Below are 24,154 nucleotides of genomic sequence, written 5' to 3' on the forward strand. Positions count from 1 at the left end.
GCTTAATAGTTACACTTTTTGTTTGTGGTTCCTGTTCTTGCACTTTTTGCTCTATAAATTTCTTAACAGTTATTGCCAACAGCTGTTGGATAACTCGTTGTGCTCTCTCTCACTCTCTCTCTCTCTCTGCTCTCCTTATCGCTTCACGCCACTGCAATTGCCGCTGCTGCGCTGCATGGAGCGGGGGAAGGGGCCACAGGCTAAGCGAAATAGAAGGAGATAATGCACTGGGGGGCGGGTACAAAGGTAACAAGTTGCAGATTACAGTTTACAGTGTCTAACGGATGGAACATATTCGCGAACCACTTTCAGGCTCGACTCTTATTTAGCCTTTCTTTTTGTTTTTCTTTTTTTATTGAAGTTTTGTTGTCAATTTGTGTTTGTGTGTGTGTGTGTTTGTGTGTGTTTATGTACATACATACATGTATAATAATAGTTTTACTTCATTTCAGACATTTGTTGAACATATCGTTAACGCTATGCACACGCATACAAATGCATTTGTCGACTACATGTATATGTATGTACATACATCCATGTAGATGCATGTGTGTGCACGTGTGCGTGTGTGTGTGTGTGTGTTTGGGGGATTATTATTATTATTTTAACAGTTATTAGGTATACATACGTATAGTTATATAAGATCTCGGCAACATTTAACAACAATTATCTCGCTTATTCGGTTTTAGTTTTTAGTTTAAGTTTTGTTTTTGCTCTGCACTCGATTTTTCATTTGTTTTCTCACATTTATTGCACAATATATTTGATGTATTTAGTACATATATACCATATACGTATATAATATATATATATATATATATATATGTAGGATTTTGTTTTAAATAATATTATGTTGTACTTGAAACTTGCACTAAACTATAAATTGTACAAAAAGATTTCGTTCTCCCATCTTTTTCCATCCTTCCTTTGCTTTGTTAAGGTGTACGTGTGTGTGTGTGTGTTTATCTTCATATTCTTCTTATTGTTCTATTAGGTCTACGTTTTTCTTTTTAACAACTAAAGCATTTTACATAACACATAATCATCTCCCTGAGGAGTCGCCTAATAGGGGAGAGGGGGCTAAGGGTTGTAGGCTTCTGGGGTTTCTAGGCTCCTACGTTGCTACGGTTCTAGGTTTGTGAGGTCTCTGCGGATAGAGCGGCCGCCGGCCTGGGGCTGGGCTGGTCGAGTGTTTTCTTCTGTGTGTTATGCTCTGAGGTTCTGTAGGTTGTACCTACCCCACACACACACACACACACACACATCCCGCCCGTACCAGCACCAGTCCCAGCGATAACCTCCTACTGTTCTCTCTTTAGTGTACTTGTTTACCGTTAGGCTAGTTGAAACTTCCTTTAGCTCTCGCTCGCTCTCTCTCTCTCTTTCTCTCTTCATAAATACATAAATATGCACTGCTTGCTTGCGTGTGTGTCTACCAACTCCACAAAAAAAAAAAATGTCAAACTAAATATGGGAATAGGAATAGGTTCTACTCGCGCTCTCTCTCTCTCGATCTCTCGATCTCCAGAAGGATCAAATAACTAATTGAAATCCACTAAACTTAATTCAATATTCAATATTCTTCTTTGCCATATTTTATCGCTTGGATTTACACGTTTTTTTCTTTTCTCTTTTTGTTTGTTTGTTTTGAGTGGCACAGCCACCATTTTGAACTTTAGGCCTCGCTTTCCTGCATTCTTCGCACTTTCGTTGATCAATTTGTTTGATTTTACTTTCACTTTTACTTTTACTACGCTATGGGTGTGGGGGGTGTGGGGCTGTGCGTTTGCCTTGTGCTTTTGGCTTGTCAACTACAGTTAGAGGTACTGGGAGAGGGCTAACCAGAGAGAGATAGAATTTGGGGTGAGTGACATAGACAGAGACAGCGACAGGTACAGCTCACGAGAAGCGCTACAACAATTCAACAACAGCAACAACAATTCAATTTCAACTACAACAAATAACTAAATGTGCATTGAGCAGCATGTTGCAGCAGCCATGCCCATGCCCACGCCCATGCCCATGCCCATGCCGCATCCAAGCATCCACGTCCACGTCTCCACCGCCGACTATTTTGTTTCATCCTGATCCATTGGTTCCTCGGAGTCATCGCGCGATAGGTTTCTACAAAAGATGTTTGCAAACAATTAGAATTTTTCAACATGCACACAAAATATTCATAAAGTGCATCGCAAGTGTGCGAGTACAGCCATGAGGCGTTTCCCATTTGATAGTTGTCTTTCAAGATTGAGTCTATAAAGTGCAATTGTGTTATTAATCGTTCTATTGTTAAATTGGTTTGCATTTGCATCTATTTCTTTTAAAAATACATATCTAGAGCACAAGATCATTACTTCATTCTCAAATAGTTCCGCTAGTTAGAATTAGTTCTCGAATCTAGACAGTCGAGTTTGAATCATTTGATCACTCACTTCACTCGTTTGTTCACTCGCTTGCACTGCTGTTGCTGCCTGATGCCCTTTAGTTAAGTGCAACATACTCCTCCACATATGTTCTCTTCTGTCAAAACTGAACTAGCAAGAAGCTACACAAACGATCGGAGACTGAGTGGAACTACTGCACGCACTTTACGCACCACTCATTGAAATTAATCAAATTAAAATGGAAGTGGCACCAATTAAGTGACAAATTTGTGCTGTTGAATGTTTCTGGCATGAGCACCACGAGTGGGAAACCTAACAAATGCATTCAATTACAGAACTTCGATACATTGTATGTGGAGTCTACATTGTAGACACCTTTTGGTACACAATTTGTCTGGCTTTTCTTATAACAAGTAGCGTAAAAATCTGTGGCTTTTCATGTGGATTCAGTCGTAGATTTGACATATTAAAGCTCTGCATGAATCGATTCGGAGCGGCTCGAAATAAAGGCAACAAAATATTTGATAAACATTTTTTATGGCACACGAAATACGTGGAATGTTTTGGAATCGATTCAGAGACGAACGAAACTTGCTGGGCACTTTGAATGAGAGCGAAGAATGGATTCCTAATGGGTGGAACGCATGAAAGTTGCCTGATTATAGCTTCGATTTCGTGCACACAAAATACAGAATCCAACAGCGAACAACCTTTGGTGTTTGCACACTTTTGCGTTGCACTACAAATACGGGGACAAACCTGTGCATCGATTGCATTGAGAGGCCGGCCATGGCGTTGATCGTTTCAGATTCATCATGCTCCACCTTGAGCGTTTCCAGCGCAGACAAGCCGACGGTATGCTCCAGCATTCTCACGCAGGGCCAATGCGTTTGCTGCATGCCATAAACAGAGAGAGAGAGAGACAGGAATTTAGTGTGTGATTTAGGAGATTACAAATATTATTTCATACCTGTATGGCTATCGTTTTTTGAAGCGTATTGATGGCATTCTGGCAGGGCGGTCGTTCCAGCTCGGACTGAGAAATGGGTGCAGCGGGATCGCCGAGCAAAGCTCGGACGCACTCTTGGGCGGAATCACAGATGGCGGCCAGATCGTAGCCACCCTCAAGGGCCAGCACCACCTTGCCGTTGGCCAGCTGCAGAAGCTCGCGGGTCATGAAACCGAAGCATGCGGGCGACACATGATAGCCGCCCAGCGGCGCCGGATGGCCGGTGGCCGCATCAAAGCCAGACGACACAAGCACAATATCCGGATTAAAGCACTTGGCAATGGGCATCACAACGGTACGGAATGCAGCGATATATTCGGCATCGCCCAGTGGCGGATTCAATGCGCCCGACCACGAGATGTTCACATTGAAGCCGAGCCCAGCACCGGAGCCGCACTGGAAAAAGAGGAAAGACACGGCCCACGATCAGTTCGGGCATGGTTTTCGATGGCTGTTCTCGACTCACCTCTGTGGGTCCGCCTGTGCCGGGAAAGAAGTTGCCGTCATCGTGTCGATGTATGGAAAGATATAGAATGTCGGGACTTTGGTAGAATGCTTGCTGTGTGCCATTGCCGTGGTGTACATCCTGCAAGAGAAATGTCCCATTAGTTGGGTGGGAATTCGGCAGCTTTGGGGGGCTTTGGGCGAACCACTCACCCAATCGACAATGAGTATCCGCCGCATTTCGGGCATTTGTTGGCGCAATCGCTTAGCCGCTATGGCAATCGAATTGAAGAAACAGAAGCCCATGGCCAGATTGGCCTCCGCGTGGTGGCCGGGCGGGCGGACGACGGCGAAACCATTGCGCAAATCGCCCTTGGCCGTTTTGAAGGCCAAATCGATGACACAGCCGGCGGCCATGCGTGCCGCCGTTGCCGTGTGATGCTCATTCCACGTCGTGTCCAAGTCCACGCCCAATCCGCCGCAGGACAGGCGCACGAAGCTCGCCGCCAGCGTGGACTCCAGCTTGGGGCGCGTCAGCTGGCACTGGTTGGAGCCGAAGAGCATCGCATGCGCCTCTGTGTGCACCGTCTGCAGCTCCTCCTGGGTGGCCTTGCGCGCGCGCAGCCGATCGCAACGCTTCACCAGATCCGTCTCGTTCAGGCGTGCCCAGACGCTCTGCAGTCGGCCGCTGTGCTCCGGATGCTGGGCATTGTCGCCGCAAATGCACGAATGCTTCAGCATCAGCGGATCGTAGGCCAGGCCCGTGGTGATTTTATGCGGTGTCAATGGTGCGGACGGCGGCGTCTGCTGCAGCTGCTGCTGCTGCTGCTGCTGCTGTTGTTGCTGCTGCTGTTGCTGATGGTGCAGCTGGGCGGCATAGAAATGTCCCATGAACTGTCGATGCTGACGATGGGGCAGCGATAGGTTGACGGGCGGTATGTGATCCGCCGACGAGGAGGTGGCTATCGGCGTCGGATGCTGTCCCTGCCCCTGCCCCGTGTCTGCCAGCTGGCTGAGGCCATGCGGCCCGAGTGGCACCAGCGGGCTGCTCAACGTGCGCGAGAGTGGCCGCATTAGGCCCTTGGCCAGCTCCTCCTCCTGCAGCAGCAGCAGCTCCCGCTGCTGTTGGAGGTACTCCTGATCCCGCTGCAGCTTGTTGCCCTTGGTCCCGCTCCCGCTCCCGCTCCCACTTCCGTTCCCTGTGCCTCCCGCTGCTGCGGCTGCTGAGGACGCTGCTGTGGCTGTGGGTGGCGTGCGGTAGACTGCCGCTGCTGCGGCCAAAGCCTCTGGCAGGCTCTGTGAGGTGCTGGTGGCTATGGTGCTGGTCAGCACCGTTTTGGGCGGTTTCTTCTTGTCGGTGAGGTCCATCACCTCGGCAGCAGAGTCATCCTCCTCCTCCTTCAGCTGAGACTCGCGCACGCCAGCAGCCGCTGCCGCCCCGCTGCGTGTGAGCACAGTCTGGCGCAGCTTCTGGGTGAGCACCTGGTGCTGGTACGCCTGACGCTCCGCCTTGATGGAGGAAGGAAAAGCAATCAATTGATCATCGAAGAGACATCTAGGGACGCACGCTACTCACCTCGCTGTTCTCGTAGTGCGTTTGTGCCACGTTCAGCTGGCCGGCGCCCGTCAACATCGGATGCCCAAGGGGCAGCGGTGCCGACTGTGTCCTGCCCAGCGGCCGGTGTCCCTGCTTGTGCAGATGCACCTGCGCCACCTGCGCATCCGTAATGGGCGTATTGTGCTGATGTCCCGCGTACAGAGCATGCCCATGGCCGTGTCCGTGTCCATGTGCATGGGCGTGCCCATGGCCGTGACCGTGCGCGTAGCCATGGCCGTGTCCGTGGCTGTTGGTGGGTGGCAGGGAGCCGGCTGCTGCTGCCGCAGCCGCCGCTGCAGCTGCAGCCACGGCGGCCGCATGCAGATTGACCGCAGAGCCAGCGGAGACGCCGCCCAGCTGCTGCATGTAGGACGAGGATGAGGGCAGAATTGTGGAGGCAGCGTGCGCCTGCGGCGGTGCCACATCCCCCACCAGGGAGGCCTGCGACGAGGACGTGGAGGTGGCCGAAGCGGACCGGACCACAGGCGATGGCTGTTGGGGCGCGATGCCCGTGGCCGGCATCATGGCCAGCGATCCGGTCGGCTGTCGTCCCACAAAGGACATGCCCAGCTGATTGTAGTACGTCGGCTGGCCACCAGCGGCCGCCACATGCTGATGCAGTGCCGCGAACATGGCCTGGGCCGTGGCCTGCGCCTGGGCCTGGGCACTCGCCTGCGCCTGGGCCTGGGCCTGCGCTTGCACCTGGGCGGAGTTTGGTAAATGCGGTCGTCCCAGGGATATGTTGGGCAGGGAGGGCGAACTGAACAGTGGCAGGTCATTGATGCTGCTCCTCTGCCCGGGCTGGTACTGGCTACCCTCCTCGTTCTCCTCCTGTATGGGCGCACTCGTCGGTGAGCCCCGACTGCCGACCACACCCACCTGCGGCAGACCCGTGGACGAGGGCGGAGAATTAGGACCAGAATCCGGTGTGCTGTTGCAGTCTGTGGGGGAGTCGGGGGGGGAAAAGAAAAGCTTCGATTAATAATCGATAACAATGCTGGATATCGGATATCGGGATGGGCGGACAAAGGCAGTCAGGCGCGGCGGCAGTTAGTGGACTGAGCGTAGCTGGAGCTGGAGCTGGAGCTGGAACTGGAGGCTGATCAATGCTTGGGATCAGCGTGGGTTAGATAACAGTTACAGGCGATAACGATAACAGCGATAACAACAGCAAACTAACATTACAAATATTTCGTAATACTAAATTAAGGATAGATCGGAATATATTCCACAAATTTGCAGCAAAAAACTCAACTGAAAGACGATAAAACGAAGCAATACACGAACCCAGATTGGGTTGCTGCTCCATGTGCGGGATCACCTCAGTAGACACAACTCAGTTCCACCTGTCGCAGCATTGCCTGCTCCAATCTGCACCGTGTTGTGGGGTGTTTCTTTCCCCTAAGTGATGGGTTGCCTTCTGTTTCGTATACGTACTTGTGAGAACGGAGTTCTTCTGCTGCCTGCGCTGTGCCGCTTGCAGTAATCGCTCGTGGCGACGTGCACCTGCCGGCCCTCCGATGCGTGCCTTGCGCTCAATGACACTCTGTTTCAGCCGGATCTTCAGCAGGTTCGGCTCGGATGCTGTTTTGGATTTGGTTTACACACATTTGCTCGGTTAGTTCGGATTGGGGTTAGATCAACTTAACGCTTAACGCATACATCATCAAAAATATAATCAGTCAAATGCGGCAGCCCCCCTACAACTTGGTCAACTTTTGGTTAGTAATTTTTGGACATGCTTTTCTAAAGGAATTCTTTTGCTAAGGTTTACGAGCTTCAAACTGATCGAAACTGATTGGGGAGCTCAATTTGTTAATGAGTCTCGCAAAGAGCTCGAAATTTAAGTTGCAACTTTCACTGCAACAAACTGAAGGACTCATGAATCAGATTTCTGTACTTTCGGACCACATTGCGAGAGTTTTCTGGGCTTAAGTTTCGCTTTTCATTCGTGCGCCATTCGCTTATGTGAAATTTGTGCAGCGCAACCCTCAGCATTCTATGACTCAACATTAATTGGGGGGCAAACAGAAGCAGACAGCGGCAGCCAAAACGGATTTTTAGTAGCAAGAACAACACTCAAGGCAGAGCAGGAGGGCAGCGTATTATAGTTCTTCTTCAATCGGCCAGCTTGGAGATGCGGCACGTGGCTTACCTGTTTTCCTGAGCGGAAAATCAGATTCGTATTTGAGCAGTGAGGATGGCGGCTGAGGTATTTTGTAGGGATGCGCACTGGTAACGGTGCCCGCTGGCAGGGATTCACCCGATGAGCTTTTCACCACACCTCTGCAAATGGGAATTTCAATGAGTGAAATGTAAATAGATGATTAGACTTCAATTGTATCATTTGTATGGGGTTTATCAATCGATTGAAGGACTCATCAGACACTGATACCTCTGCTTACCGATTGCGATAGGGCGACGTTGTCGTTGTTCCATTGGAGGCTGCTGCCTGCGACTTGCGGCTCATAATAAAGCACTGCAACGGCAGAGGGGGAAATGTAAATGGGGATTAGAAGCAAGCTGACAGGGTGCAAAGGGTTTGGCCATTACATTGAGAATCTGTTTGACCTCCGGGCTGGCATTGGCGCTGCAGTTCTCCTTGCGTTTCATCACCTCCCGCTCGCGGCGCTCACGCTGTTGCTGCTGTTCCCGCTGCTGCTGCTGCTGCTGCTGCTGCTGTTGCTGCTGCTGGTGATGATGTTGTTGCTGTTGCTGTTGCTGCTGCTGTTGGTGATGTTGTTGGTGTTGTTGCTGCTGCTGCTGCTGGCGGTGATGCTCTTCGGCAAACGCGGCAGCAGCAGCAGCGGCTACCGTTAATGTGCTATGCTCCCGCAATTCCTGGAAGGCACCATGGGAATGCACCGCAAACTGCATGGAGAAAAAGAAGAAGAGAGCGAGAGAGAGAGAGAGATTAGCTTTGTTGTTGGTTATTCGTGCTCAGGTGCTGGTACTTTTTCTGCTCTCTAAATAATAATTATGTTGTTGCTGTTGATGATGATGATGATGATGGCGCCGCCTTGGCCTTAGTCATACGCCGCACCATCGAAGCACTTCCGGCCCAGACGACGGGCATGATAATATTTTTGTTCTTCTTATTTTTATTTAATATTTTCACTTATTTCATTTCAATTCCTCTTTCCACTTGTTTTGTTTTTTTGCATTTTTGTTTTCAGTTTCTCTGCCCACACATCGCCATTCCCATTCCACACATCATCATCAACATGCTGATCCCCCATCATCATCATCATCGTCTTCATCATTATCATCTCTGCATGAAACCGCGACACAACGGACAACAACAACAGCAACAAGGTGCTGGCCATGGTGTATTTTTCTGTGTAGGGTGGGGACGGTGGCAAACGGACACTTTTGTGTCCAAATAAAATAATTTGCAATTCGAGTCAATTTGTTTATAGAAAACGATCCTGTTCTTTATTTGTTTTGCCACTTGATTTAGTGTGTCTCTTGTGACTGCCTCCACCCCACCCAAAATGCAACGTGAGAGAGACATTTGACATCGTCGCCGACGGCTCGCTCCGTTGCTCCCCTCCCCCTCGTCTAGTCTGTCGTCTACTCACTTGATACTTGTGCTCCAATTGCAGTTTATGCTCCAATTCCATTTGCTTCGACTGCTCCTGAAACGTGTGGATCAGACGTTGCTTCTGCAGTTCCTGATTCTTTTTGAGCTGTAAGTAATGCAAAACAAAAGAGAAGCGCATTTAGCGATAATCGTAATGGCAGGTGATTGATGCACACAAAACAAAACACAAAGCGGAGGGGAGGGGAAACAAAGGCTGATTTTGGATAACTGAACACAGGCAAAAATTCTTTAGGTGTTGGCAAGGCGAAGCTTGCTACACGCGGATCCCTAATCGAATTTGTACTTCTCATTTGGGTGGATACTGTGTAAATATTTGAATGTGATATTCTGTCTTGTTTTGATTCTTTACTGTTCTTCTTTCCCCTTTCCTATGTCGTCATAATCTCTGTGTGTATGTATGTAAGTACACGTGTACACATGTACATACACATGTATACGCCTACATCGAGATGTTTCTGCTGATAGGTGTTTCCATGACCTTAGAGCGCGCGGCACGAGGCGTCGCGGCGTTTCTTCGTTTATTCTTTGGCCTCCACCTTCGCTTGGACACGACTGTTGGTTACTGTTGATGTTGTGAGGGGAGATGTCACACCCCCGCAACCCTCACACACACACACTGGCCATGCTGAAACATCGAAATGGAAATCAAACAAAAAACATTTCGCGAAAGTAACGGCACGGTTGCTGATCTCTTCTGCTCTCGAAATTATTGTTATCTCTTGCTATACGCTTGCTATACGCTTTGCAACGCAGAAAGGGAAGCATTTACGATCCCATATCCCATGTGTAACATCCCATCCCATCTTGTCCAGCCTAAAGATAACTACCAAACATCGAACCAATCTATGTATACATAGTTTCAGCCAAAAAAATAGGTAAAATATGGAGTGCTAATGGTTATTGTTATTATTGTTATTGCTGCACTTGTCACCGCACTGACTGCACTCGCACTCACAGTTAACTCAATAGACAACAATCTTTTCTGCCTTTTGCTGCTCCACTGCTTCTTCTTATACAGCTTGACCGTCTGCACTGCTTTGTCCATACAATGTTCTACTTCTTGTTTTACTCTTCTTCTTGTTGTTTTCTATTTATCTTTGTCTTTTTTGTTTGTAGTTATTTTGTGCACATTAATTTTTGTTATAAACTTTTGCCATGCAAAACGATTTTCATGGACTTTCGACTATTTGCCGATGAATTTTCGATTTTTGAAAAGAGAAACACAACCGAGGGCGACACGACGTGGACGTGGAGGCGCTGAAAACTCTGTCCGTTTTGGTTTCCATTCGCTCTTCCTGTTTCTGTTTTATGATATTCGGATTCTGCTTCTGTTTTCGGACTTTCGTTTTGATATTAGCATTCGCTGGGATATGGACGACGCGCTTTCATTTCAGTTTCACGCGGGCGACTGGCCCAACTGGCGAAAAACTCAAATATAAACACAAAATTTCGAAACATTTGACGATGGCTGGGTGAAAGAGAGAGACGGGAGAGAGAGAGAGAGCCACCTCTCGCTGCCTAGACCAGACAGACATATGGGCGGGACTGAAGCGATAGACAGAGAGCTACAACCATCAACATCATCTATCTAAATATGCACTAAGTATGTACGTGTGGTATGTTTGTATGTATCTATCCCATATATCCCATCCCATATGCCACATGAGTTCCTAGAAAACTGCACCTGACCCGACACCAAACCAAATCACACCACAACACACTGCACCGCACCTCCCCGTACCAGTACCACTGACCAGAAGCACCTCCTGCTGCTGCTGCTGCTGCTGCTGCTGCTGCTGCTTGCACAACATTCGCCAGTTGCTATGGCCTGTGCTATAATTATAAATGCCTGTGCTATAATTATAGCGGCCAGAAGACGGCACACACAGGCACGCCCATATAAATAGAAACTGAACAGAAACAGAAACAGAATTGAATTGGATTGGGAACAAAACGAAAACGAAAATGCAATCTGCTTTATAAGTGATCATGATGATCATCATTATCATTAACATGATGATGCTGATGATGATGAAGGTATTTCCGGAAAATTGAAATAACACATTTCTGACGAATCGCTAGCGGATCAGATCAAGCACTGCTGCAATTAGACATTTTAAGTCCGATTTATTCTGGTATAATTATGGTTCAATGGAATGCAACATAAACCATAATTATGCAGCAAGATATTTTTAAGCAATTCTAACGGGGATCCGATGCTTGCATAAAATATAATAAAAAGTTATTTTGATATTGGAATGGCAAAGATCGCAGAGAGCTCTCTCTAAAACATTTGAATCACTGGATCCAAAGAGAGTCAAATATGCTAGATATAACCGCAATTATTGTTAATGCCATGAATGGGTCTTTAATTCTTAGATCATCGATCTAATATGATTCTAATTCTATAGTTTGTGGGCGAAGATCAAGAGATCAATGATCGTGTTCATTAAGATCTTGTCAACCCTCTCTAGTCACCACCCCACACACACACACACACACACACACACACACGGCACACACTACCCTCCCCCACCCTGAGCCTCATCAATTTCTGCTAATTTACATTTTGCTCGTGCCACCGAAAATAACGGAACACAAAGAAGAACGCAAAGAGAAGAGATGAAGGAAGAGGCAAGAGGCAGTGGGAGAGGGAGAAATGAGGAATTCTATCAAGCATTTTCACTGATTAGCATTTGTTGCAGTGTGCGTGTAATCCTCGTGTATGTGTGTGTGCGTGTGTGTGTGTGTGTTTCTATTTGTTAAAAATAAAACCCGCAGAGTTTATAAAGAACAAAAATAAATTCAAAGGAAAAACCAAAAATAACAAAAACGGCAAACGCGTTGCTGAAGTAGGAAAAACCGAAGGCGGTGGCGGTGGCAGCTCGTGGCTGCTGCTGTGGGGTGTGGCCGGGGGCCAACTGTAGCAGGGCATGTGTACGTAAATATGTATGTGCTTTTAAAACACTTTTTAACCCTAAAAATAAAACATTTTTAACGAAAAACGAAACAGCGGAGAACTCAAAATGAAATGCAGCCAAAATTTGAGGCATAAATAAATTCCCCAGACTATAAATTGAATGCAAGCAAGCAGCAGCAGATGCGGCAAAATAAAACTATCCTCAGAGCATTCAATGCGAATGCCTTACCTTGCATAAATACACCTTGAGAAGAAGAAGCATCCATAAGCATAAAAGCCAGAATAAGCAGTGCAAGCGGAGAACCAGAAGACAGTGACCAAAGCAGTGGGTGGGGGCAGGGGAACGAGTGCTGAGAGCAGGTGAGGCTGTTGCACATGCTGCCCAGCCGCCAGTAGCTGATAGAGAGAGAGAGAGAGAGAGAGAGCACACAGTAAACACCCGTCAAGTGCACCGAGCGACATTCCCATTGGCATGAGTCCATCAAAGGCCTGGCCCCTCTGTCTTTCTTCAGCGCTCTCTCGCTGGCGGCTCTCTTGACTTGGTTTTCTCGTCTATTTATAGAGAATTTTATTTAAAAAATGCGCAAAAACTCATACATATTTTCGTAGTGAAAACAATAAATATAGAATCATTAAGTTGTACACGCGTTTATATTTAGACTCCCAACGAGGAGCGCGAGCAAGCATCCGAGAAGAAGCAGGCATCAACAGCAGAAGGAAACGCACAATCCCACACACACTCACACACACTCACGAGCAAGCACACGCATGAGAACATGCACATGTTCATGTAACAAAGCAGTTAAAAGCAGAGGAGGAACAGATAAAAGCAGTGCAAGAGCCAGAGCCAAAGCGAAAAGTATTAATAACTCGACTAAAAGCATACACAAATAGAAAACAAAACAAAAATAATCGAAATTGGGGAAAAGGAAAAGCGACGTCGAAGGCAAACAATTATATTTACATACAAAGCTGCTGGATGAAAAATACATCTAAACAAGGGGATGTACGAGTGATGGGGGGAGCGGTTAATGGAATGTGATCAAGGGAATTTGGCAGGTGGGACTGCCAGTGGGTTAGGATAAAGAAACATGAGCAAGAAGGTTACATCTCTTTTTAGACGCAAATATAAATAGGCGAAGATACTAATTCCATTCATTTTCAAAGTACTTATATTTTCCACCCCTCAGGTTGTTTTTGCGACGCTTTTACTCCTCATCGAAGCTACTTTTTTGTTCAGTATAAAATCTTTCAACCTTTTTTTCAAACCAACCAAGGGTGTGCCCCTCCGCTAAGAGAAACAAAAATTAAGCAAGGCAAACGCACACTCACCTCCATGATCTGCTGATCGATATCCACCGCTGGATGGGGCTTGAAATCCAATGTCAATGGGACCGGCCCTATATGCAGCAATCGTTCATCGCTTCCGGCTTCTGGTGGCAGATCTGAAAATTGAAAATGTAAACAAAAATGTAAAGCGTGAGAGACCGAAATTCAAGCATCAGTTGGGTGAAAATGGAGAGCCAGATAAGTGTTGTAGTAGGGGGTTTTTTTTCCAAAGAGTTCTTAATGGATACTCAAAGTACATTTTATATACCCACAGAAGGAGCGACTGAGAAAATGCTTTGCAATGCCTCACCTTGTTTAAATACACCTTGGCTAGAGCATGGAGAGGCGTTCTTTGCTCTCTCTATTATTTTGTGCTTGTCTCTTTTTAGAATTGCTCGTGTAAGTGTGTGTGTGTATCGCTCTATTGGCTGATTATATAGATAAGGCCGCGCTTATCGGACGCTTTTAAAAATAAATCTAATACGTATTTAGCATGCCAGCAAAGCGACTCAACTTGGACCTCCTCCCTCTCTCTCTCTTTCTGTCCCTCAGTACCGTGTAAAACACGACTATGGGTGTGTATATTTAAACATGTGTGTGGATGTAAGTAAATAAGTGTGTTGACTATTTTTAGTAACCTTGTACAGCAAAAGTTAACAGCGATTACAACGACTATACGTGTACATATGTACATAAATATTTATGTATGTATGTATGTACATATGTGTCAAAGGTTACGTATTGTCTGAGATGTCCAGTATGAAAGCAGAAGGAGCAGAAGGAGGTGTGCGTGTTTTACCGTTTTATCTTTGTCCCAGCAGCTTAAAGTTTTAGATATCTTACAAATACTCTGAATGTCTCTCCCCTTTTTATCGTCATCTTCTCCTTCTCTTTGCCTCGCACGTGACGATAGGCAGCAGCAGCAGACCTGTTTCGTTGCCTATCTCTCTCTCGCTCTCTCCCTTTTTAACACCGATCAACTAATTTGATTTGCTGCGACACAGCAAACAAACAAAAATGATGAAAAATTCCGCCATAACTGAACATCTGACAGCACTGCCAACTGCGGCTGGGGCTGCGGCTCTGGCTAGAAAAGTGCAGTCGCCAAAATGTTTCATTGATAAATATTGCTGTCGGCGTCGCCGTCGACGCAGGAGAGACAGAGAAGAGCAGCAGCGGTACGGTAAAAGCTGACAGTTTTGCCATTTCCTTGTGCTCATTTACCCTCTCCCACTCTTCGTATTTGCTCTGGCACACGGCACACGGCACACTCACTCCACTCCACCTCTACTGCTGGACTAATTGCGCGCAAAAAACAAATATGACTAACCGAAAAGTCCAATTTGTGATGTTCTCGCTCTCGCTCTCGCTCTAGCTCTGTGCGTCTCCGTACCGACGCCAACAACATCTGGCTGATCTAATCAGCAAAGTCGAGTTTTGGGCAGGCATTCAGAGAGAGAGAGAGGAGGAGGGGGGGCTATAAATAGAGCAACAAAAGCCAAAAGCAGCAGCAGCTAAAAACAGTACAAAGAAAGGAAGACAGACGTCGGGGGCCGAAGCTTTTGATACCCTTCCGCCCGAGTTTTCCATGTTTGTTATGTTAGGTTTACCTACTCTCAAACACATCAACAGGTGTTAAATTAGCCTTAAAAATATGTACTATAACCGATCTTGTGTTCAGTAACTTTGATGGTTTTAAACCGAATGAAGTGCAAGCATATCAAATTTCACATGAATTCAAGCGCCCGTGTTGGGTCAGTTTCGAAATATTGCAGACCATCTTTAGCTCCGACTATGTACTTGTGTAACTTCTTGCAGAAAAAAGTACATCAAACGTTGTCATCATCGTAAACATCTGCTCCAAAAAAATCATAGCACTCAGCGTATACGAAAAAAAGCACAGCATGTTCCCAAGTCTTCTGGTTATGTGCATGAGAATGTATGTAAGCGTGTGCGTTTGTGTTTGTGTGTGTGTGTGTGCATATCTAACCGAACAGGCCGTGACCTGCTGCGGGCTGCGCTTGCTCTGCGTTGCGCTGCGCTGCTCTGCTCCGTTGTGCTGGTTCTGCTGCTGCTGTTCTGTTCTATTTTTAGAAGCATTTATAAATCGTGCATGGCTGTGGGGAGTATATTTAGAAGTGGCAACACTGCAAAAGCAGCAAAAACATCATTATCATCATCACATATTGCACAAAGTAGAAGAGAACTTGGGGGGAATACTCATACAAATGCATGGCGAAAAGATTCAAATGTGTATGCATCCATATGTACATATATTTCTGGGGTCTACTGCACAGTGGATACCCTCTATGTGATTAATAATCAGGAACAATAAAACTTCCAGATATACGAAGAATCTTGACTTTTCCAATTCGAAATATTTCACAATCGTACTTAGAAGAATGCATTCTTCGAATCAATTTGTTGTTTTACTATATTGAAACCCAATGGTTCTATTTTCTAGAGTATCCGCACGTCCACTAGACTTGAGCAAATGCAAAACAGAAGAATCAGAAGAGGGAGAGTGGGCTCCTCTCTTTCGCTCTTGGTGGTGCACTTGCCGCTGCAGGTAGAAAACTTTTGCATGCCAACTGCTGACGGCGAAGGGGGGGAGCCCGCAAGCTAGTTAATGATGTGTGTGTGTGTGTTTGAGAGAGCATGGCGTTGGGTGGGTGTAGGAGCTCCTGTCAAAAGTTAATTCGTATTCCATTCCGTATACATACATATCTCTCTATGTAGCTGGTGCTGCTCTGCTCTGCTCCCTTTTTATTCTTGTTGTCTTCAAGGTCAATTTCTGTGTTGTGCTGTGTTGACATAGAAACCAACGGTACAACAAAGGCAATTCCAGGGAGCACGTGGTGTCGTAAAAATACATATGAGCAAAGCATACCAAGAATTGCGTCGAGAGTCGATGATTTTGATACCCTTTGCAGAGATCGAATAACACGTTTTCCTCATAAAAACTGGTTGATCGGACCAATCGATCCCAGGTGCATATGCACCTTTTGTTTATGATAAGTTATCTGATCTTTTGATAGTGCAACAAAAACAAAAGGAACCAGCGCAGAGTTGTACATCAAAGAAAAGCTCTTTTAGCTGATCAGGAATACGTGTCTGCCCATACTCTACTCAGCATTTCAATACATATCTGGTTAAAATAATAATATGTATGTATGTACCTTAGGCAAGGCTATTGAAATCGCTATAAAACTTTATGAGAGCCATGGCGTTAGCGACGGGGCTCTCGTCATTGAAATTGAAACTGAAATTCAATTGGAAGTTGATACAAATGCTGCAGAGCTACAAACGTACATAAATATGTACATACATACATACATATTTATGTACATACATACGTTGAGATATTGAGAGGGGTAGAGAGAGAGAGAGACTGAAGCTTTAGCTTGAGCCCACAAAAATGTTCTGTTCTCGGCGCCCTTGCTCATTCTCTGTCTCTCTTCTTTCCGTCTTCCTGCCTCAATAAGTTTGTTTTGAGTGATAGGCAGGCAGGCAGGCCGGTGTGTCTCTCGCTCTCGCTCTCGCTCAATACGGGTATGTGTATGTGCATGTGTGTGTGTGTGTTTGGGTAAATTTCCAGCGCGCGCATTCTAAAAATAGACAAACGACAACGTCGGCGGCAGTGAAACGTTTTGTTTTGGGCCTGGATCTGCGGGGGCGTGTGGGCGTGGCAGGCAATGAAGTTCTAGGCTGTGGCCTCCCCACCAAACCCGCCCCACTAGGGGGAAAGAGCTGGTGCCAGTGGGGGAAGGGGTTTACCTTGACAAATGTAAAGCCAAAAGGCAAAAAACAAGTAAAACCAAAAACAAATGAATGAATAAATAAACGCAGCAGCAGCAGCAACAGAAGCAACAGCAACGCTTCGATATTTTCCTTCATGGTTTAGAGAGGAGAGTAGTGGGGCAGTAGGTTAAACTGCCAATACATACTTGTACATACATATGTACATATGTATGCATGCATGTACATCCATTCATTTGTAAGCATAACGGTTTTATATAACAGCTGCAAACACACAGAGAGAGTGAGAGAGAGCCAGAGAGAAGCAGTCAAAGTTCAGTTTTATTCTTGGAATTCCATTACAATAACAGTACCGCAGTATCAGGCGAGAGGGGGGTTTGCAAGCGGAGATGGCTTTGAAACGAAAAGGTGGAAGGCAGTGCAACGGAGGACAAAAGAGATGGTGGCGAAGGAGTAAAGGTCGTAGGAGGCGGTAGAGAAGTGAGAAGGGAAGGGAAGAAGAGAGAGAAGGGAAGAAGTGGCGCTAGAAGGTTGGAGATCGAAAGAGGCGAATGAGGCAAAGGTGCGTAAGAGGGCGAATAATACAAAGAAGAAAGCCAAAAAGGAATAAGTAAAAGGAGTCGCTCAAATCGAATAAATACAATCACTAGAAATACATACATACAAACAAATACACTTGATGGGAGTTGGAGAGGCAGAGGGACACCCTCAGTCGACCTTCGGACAGGTGGAGCACCCCCATGCGTGCTTTAAATGGAATAAAAACAAAACAAAACAAAAACCAACAAAACGCGAACAGCAAAGGAAAACGAAAAAGAAAAACTTTTCACTTATTGCGTCTTAGACTTACAAATTCCATTAGAAAAGGGGGTGGAAGTAGAAAGTCAGGGTAACGAGGGTTGACAATTAGTTGGCTTTTTCCTTAGACGGACGGACGGACAGTCAGTGTCAGTTGCCCTTGGGCGAGGACGCCACTTTAAGCTGGACAAATCTCTCCCGCTCTCTCTCTCTCTAAGTATGGACCCACTTAATACGGGACTTATTGGCATCTCTTTTCGCATGCAATCACTTCAAAGTCTCTCTTCTCTCTCTCTCTTCCCCCAAGGGTTACACTGTTCCAACAAGTACCGTAAGCTTAGATATTATGTACAGTAGTTCATGTCGATTACTTAGTTGTAATACTCCCCTCACATCAATCCTCCCCACCTATCATCGTCCTTGACAGCACTTAGGGAAAGGCCATGGACCAACGACCATGGGTCATGGTCCCATTGTGAGAGCTTACGAAGCCAAATCCCTGAAAATGTCTGTTCTGACTTGCACGTGTCTTTTCTCTGGAGGAGGAGGAGGAGGAGCAGCAGGAGGAGTATTACCACCACCATCACAACCACCAACCAGCAAGAAGAAGACCAAGAGAAGAAAGGAAAGCCCAGGTCTGACCGCACACACAGGGACACACACACAATCGCACACATTTGAATGGCAAGTAAGTTTTTGTGTCTAAAAATAGACGAAAATCGATAAACGAATGTTTTTCTTTTTGGTTTTGCGTCCGTCCCAACGTTCCACGGCGTCCATCACATTACCTCAAGCCAAAACAGACAGGGAGCGAGAAAGAGAGACAGAGACAGAGAGAGAGAGAGAGAAAGAGAAGGAATCCCCATAGGGAAAGAGCAGCTGGCATATCAGAAAGAGAAAGATTGATAGAGAGAGCGGCGGAAGGGGAGGGGAGGCAGCATAGCATAAGAAGGAAGAAGGTTACGCCAGGGGCCAGGCCATGGCTTTCACTTCCACGTGCTTGGCATTGACAGTGGTTTTGTTGGGCAAAAGAAAAACGGGAACAGCCACTACCACCAAAAGCCTACCCCACTTCCACTCCCCCACCACCACCCGCAGAATAAACTTTCATCTGTCATGGCTCTGAAAACAACAACAACCACAGCCCACCGACAGAGAGCAGAGGCGCTTACGCGACCATGGACAATGTGCTTGTTGTTGTTCCTCTGCTCTGCACGGGGACGACACGGCAGTAGGCAGCAGCAGCATGGCGCTTGGCGCACATCCTGGAGCAGAGAGCAAAGCGACGCTGACGCTGACGTTGGCGCTGGCTGTTGGCAGCAAAAGCAGGAATGAGCAAAAAGCAATGACAGTAGGCAAGCAGTGCTATGAGCAGATGGAATGAGCAAAAAGCAGTGACAGTAGGCAAGCAGTGCTAGGAGTAGGGGGACATTAGAAGCTGTGAAAAAGCAAAGACCGAGGACGCCAACAGCCGGTGCACAGTGGGTCCAAGCATTGAAAATATTGCTTTGATTGACTTGAACGAATTTCTCAATTTTTGTACGAGCTTTTTAGACATATTTCATCCATATTGAATGAGAAACGATAACAAACATGATTTGGCTCGTAATAAATCGTATTAGATTCACTATTACAGGTGGATAATGATTTTTAGTCGGATGGGAAACGGCTTGAAACCATTCTAAGTTTTTTTAGTTTGAGATGTGAAACTCAAGAGCAGATGTGATACAATTAGTTGGTGATTATGGAGGGCAGAAGGTGCACTCACAATCACAAAATATGTCTGTATTTTGGTTGCGATGGCAATACAAATTACTGACTGCTTTTGGATCACTGTGCCTGTCTCATCGACACAGCTTTGACGACGCTCGCTTTTGTTGTGTATATGTATGTACGATTATTACAGTTATTTTTGGAAGGCAATCGCCCGTTGCTGTGCCTGTGTGCATAAGCTCTTGTTTGCACATGTGTGTGCGTATGTGTGTGTGGTGCTCTCTCTGTGTACTTTTCGTGCTATTGTACATAGTTTATGTACTACATATGTACATACATATGTATGTATGTTGATTCCCGAATATTGTTGATGTTTATTTTACTTATGTACATATGTCTGTACATTATGTACTAAATAGCACAGAAAAAAGAAAAACAAAACCAGGCCCAAAAGCTTCGAGCCCGAGCAAACCCCCTCCCCACCAAAGAGTGTGGGTGAGTTGATAAAAGGATGCATAGAGAGAGAGAGAGAGAGAGAGTGAGAGACAGGACATTCTTACCCACTTACCGTGTATTGGTATTCTATCGTCAGGACTAGACATTTTGCATATGGAGTTGTTTGGGGGGAGGGCGGAACCTGCAACAAATCAGAATGAAACAAATGAAACAAAATGTATAAGAAAACATCCATTAACTACTACTATACTAGACTATACTATACACTAAACTAAACTATACCATTTAGTAAATACATATACTAAGCCAGTAGCACTCATCAACCTGCACACTCCGCCTAAATCACATTCATCCCTGTACAAATTGTCCATAAGCAACCGGACACTACCCACCGCAGAGGATCCGAATTTGTTAGCAAAATCTGAAAACTTTGGGTCACAAATTTGAGGATTCTTACATTACATTTGTGGCATTTTATTTTAGCATTTCCCTTTGCTGTCTTTTAATATAATAAATATACGTATATGTATTATGTATATGTATTCGTATACATAATATGTATGTACATACATATCTTTATCTGGGACTTGGTTGTCAGAGGAAATGAGTGTCGTCTTACGCTCTTATGGAGTACTCATTGCAAATTCATTGAATCTGACGCTTGGGATTTCGCCAAAGAAACAAAATTACAAATCCGTAATGAATGATTCTGCCAGAACTGATGATTTCATGAAAGAGAAACAAATGAAAGGCAGATTAAATGTAGTAGACAATGGGAAGCGGAAGTGGATAAACTTTGGGTATACCCTATGGAAGCTTTCAAAACGGGCATTCCCGTGCGAATCTCAGCCACAACGAACTGCATCTGAATCCGATACGAAAGTGAAGTGAAGTTTCTAGTATTCGGATCGAGTTTTTTCATTAATAATTTATTGCTTTTAAAGTTCAGTCGAAAGCAATCCTTGTAAGTAAAGATCCCGAATCAGCTTTACTGCTACTATTTTCATGAACACTGCTTTAATGTAATTTCCGTGGATATTTTAGATCCTGCCGTCCCACTCATCTCTAAGGTGCGGGGGCGTTACCATGACCTTCGCATATACACACACAGGGAGTGATAGAGAAAGATGCGGGGGGAGCGGGGGGAGATATGCAGAGCCATGCATACATAAATGACGCACAAAACAATTTCCGTTCACTAATTACACAAGCAAATAGAAGAACAAAAGGAGACGAACAACAATAGTAGAAGAAGCCAACAACAACTAAAAACGAAACCAAAACCAAAGTCAAAGTCAAGACCAATGGAGGGGGGAAAAGAGTGGAAGGAGAGGGGACAGAGAGAAGGAGGAGCGGGCAAGGTAAGGAATATTGCATTGTAAATAGCCGTTGAATGGCCCTCTCGATAGAGCTCGCAATTATTAATGAATAATTCAAGAAGAATTCCAATCAATAATGTGGCCGTTTTAATCCAGCAGCAACAAATATGTACATAGCTGTGGAAGAGGGGAAAAACTCAAGCTGAACCCTGAACCCAAAAAGAAAGCACATCAAGAATGTTCATAGCAAGGTCACACTGGAAGCAAGCAGTGCAAAGCAGTGTCGTGTCGGATATGCCTTGCCCATTGTGTGTGAAAGAGACCCATTTAAACCCATTAAAATAAACTAGGTGTACGTATAACCACAGATGATGCCGAAGAGAGAGAGAGAGAAGCGCTTTGTAGTACACACAAATGAATCACAAAAGGGGGCCATGAATCGCGGGGGAAAACCAACGACACGGATAGAGTACACACATATGTACATACATACATACATATGTACATTCATACATATGTTCATACATAAAACGAGCTGTTATGTGTGGGAAGGGCGGGGGAATATCTAATTGGACTACTTCTAGGTCTAGGTCTAGGCCAAGGTATGCATATCCTCGTGCATTCCTTGTCTTGATTTGATCCCTTAAAGCAGTTCCAGGCCTACCAAAATGGGCAGCGTTTAATAGGCAATTAGTTTCAACAGGTGCATTCCACGTGTTGCTTTAGCGCCAAAATGGAATCCCAATTGGGGATGAGGGATTACACGCACGAATTACGAACATACAACAGACAATTACATTTACGTACTATTTATTATTATCTGTAACCTGCAGTATGTGATATATGTACATACTTTCGAATACGGATATGGATCCAAGTTTTGTTAGAAATTAAGTGGTGGCAGGGAGAATTATTTGTATTTGTCTTTTCCCTAATCTGGCAGCCGCTAAGATCTATGTACTTTCTTCGAGGGGGACTCTGCCCGGTCTGTTACATCTGTCCGCACGATAAGAGATTACCCCCTCCTTTGTTCTCCATTACCGCCGCCCGCTTGATGCTTCTTATATTCAGAGCAGAGCTCTGCTTTGGCTCTGCTCTGGACTGCGTCGCAACGCTGCCATGCTGCTGCTGCTGCTGCCCGCTGCTGGCATCATTGTCAATGCTGATAGCCAAGTGGAAGAAGAAGCGGCGGCAGGCAGCAGAGAGCATAAACCAGTTCAATGCGCTTTGCGTTGTAGCTTTTTGGGGTGGCAGCTGCTGGCTCTGGGCTGCGAACAGCACTTACAAAATTAAGGGGGTCGGGGAGATCAGGGGGGAAAGAAAAACAACAATCAAATCAACATAGGGTTGGAGAGAGTGGCCAGAGGCAGAGGCAGAGAGAGAGAGAGAGAGAGAGAGAGAGCAACACTTCATTTAGCACGCACACACTTGTTACATAAATAACGGCGAATCGAGTGAGAAGCAACAAGAAGCAGCAAAAAAAGAAGTCGTCAGCTGCTCTGCTGCCGCTTCTGCTCTTTGATATTATTGCGGCATGGCAGCAGCGACGAAAGCAGCTGAGCTTAGTGAAACAAAAATACATAAAATACATACGGTACCTCTGTCAAGTGGTGCAAAAACTGCTTGCTCGCTTGCTTGATGGTCTCTCTGCTGGTTGTTGTTGTAGTTTTAATGTTTTTGGTTTTGTTGAAGAAAAAAACGTTTTTCACAATGCGAAAAAATATTAAAATAAAACAGACACGCGCTCTCCTCTCTCTAAACACTAACACACCTGAACAGACTCTAGGCAGGCGCTTTTGTGTGCGTGCGTGTGTCTGTGTGTGTATACGGATTCACAGTTTTTGTTGTTTTTTTTTGTTTTTTAAGTTAATTTTGGTGCTGTTTTTGTTGATATTTCTGTGCTTTTACTGCTTTTTTTGCGCTCTTTTTATGAAATTTTTTGTGTCATATATTGTATTTATTTATGTTTTTTATGTGTGTATTTCTTGTTGCTGCTGTTGCTTTTGTTGTTGTCACTTCACAAGCAGTATTCGCAGTTTTTCTACTGCCTCCACTGCTTCTTCTCCTCATCATCGCTCATTCTTCTTTTCTTGTTGATTCGCTCACAATTTTTGCTCTCTCTCTCTATCTCACTTTATTTCTACGATTTCTCGTTGCACGCGCACGCACTTTTCTCAATTTTTGCGCCTCCGACAAACAGAAAAAAAATTATAACAGCAAAAAAATTTGTTTTATTTGAACAGGAAAATTAACATGTTGGATTTGATTCCATTCCTGTCCCGTTTTAAATGGTCGGCTAGGGTTGTATATCAAAATATCAATATATCGATGTTTTTTCAAAATAATAATATATTTATATCGTGATATTTTTTTTGCCAAAATATCAATATATTGATATTTTTGTGTGATATTTTTTGATATTTTACGTTTGGTCACATTTAATTCGAAAACCAACGGACATGAAGCAACTGAAGTAACTTGTGCGCGACAACATTTCTTATCGGTTCCATACGAATATTATCCCGGATTTTTCTAGCCGCCCCTTTCTTTCGATCTGAGTACTAGGCTTAAACGGTCACCCTGGTACTATCTGACCAACAGAAATATACCATAATATACCAGAAAACATATGAAATATACCTTTATATACCGATATAACATAAAAACAATTTTGAAACAGGAAAGCTCATTTTTGCGTGTCGTGATTAACCCATTTTCCGCGTGACATGTTGACAAGCTACTTGCGATAAAATGTATCCATCAAATTTATCGCCAGCCTTTTCCGCGGTTTTTCAAAGAAACTAAACCAAAGGAAAATAAGG

The 24,154-nt window shown here is 45.2% G+C and overlaps 1 protein-coding gene across 3 annotated transcripts; it reads right to left on the bottom strand.

The window, feature by feature from the left end:
* Nucleotides 1-590: 590 nt before the first annotated feature.
* LOC117903792 (histone deacetylase 4) lies at nucleotides 591-23,615 on the bottom strand. 3 transcript variants are annotated; one of them, XM_034816219.1, is made up of 14 exons: nucleotides 22,931-23,615; nucleotides 20,126-20,194; nucleotides 13,291-13,403; nucleotides 9,016-9,123; nucleotides 7,988-8,305; nucleotides 7,840-7,913; nucleotides 7,590-7,720; nucleotides 6,872-7,018; nucleotides 5,414-6,375; nucleotides 4,051-5,346; nucleotides 3,860-3,979; nucleotides 3,355-3,789; nucleotides 3,144-3,277; nucleotides 591-2,124 (listed from the first exon to the last, which is right to left on the bottom strand). In XM_034816219.1, the coding sequence occupies exons 2-14, from the start codon at nucleotides 20,157-20,159 to the stop codon at nucleotides 2,070-2,072; spliced, it is 3,927 nt and encodes a 1,308-aa protein (XP_034672110.1). In that variant the 5' UTR covers nucleotides 20,160-20,194; nucleotides 22,931-23,615; the 3' UTR covers nucleotides 591-2,069. The 3 variants fall into 3 exon arrangements, with proteins under 3 accessions (XP_034672110.1, XP_034672111.1, XP_034672112.1); XM_034816220.1 differs by lacking the exon at nucleotides 20,126-20,194; XM_034816221.1 differs by lacking the exon at nucleotides 6,872-7,018.
* Nucleotides 23,616-24,154: the final 539 nt, after the last annotated feature.

The sequence above is a fragment of the Drosophila subobscura genome, chromosome A (assembly GCF_008121235.1).
Source record: "Drosophila subobscura isolate 14011-0131.10 chromosome A, UCBerk_Dsub_1.0, whole genome shotgun sequence".
Classification (NCBI taxonomy): domain Eukaryota; kingdom Metazoa; phylum Arthropoda; class Insecta; order Diptera; family Drosophilidae; genus Drosophila; species Drosophila subobscura.

Coding starts and splice junctions, on each gene's coding strand:
- LOC117903792 (XM_034816219.1), bottom strand. CDS start 20,159: ATGTCTAGTCCTGACGATAGAATACCAATACACG. Junction 3,980..4,050: donor GGATACTCATTGTCGATTGG/GTGAGTGGTTCG, acceptor TTTCTCTTGCAG/GATGTACACCACGGCAATGG. Junction 2,125..3,143: donor TCAATGCAATCGATGCACAG/GTTTGTCCCCGT, acceptor CATCTTTTGTAG/AAACCTATCGCGCGATGACT.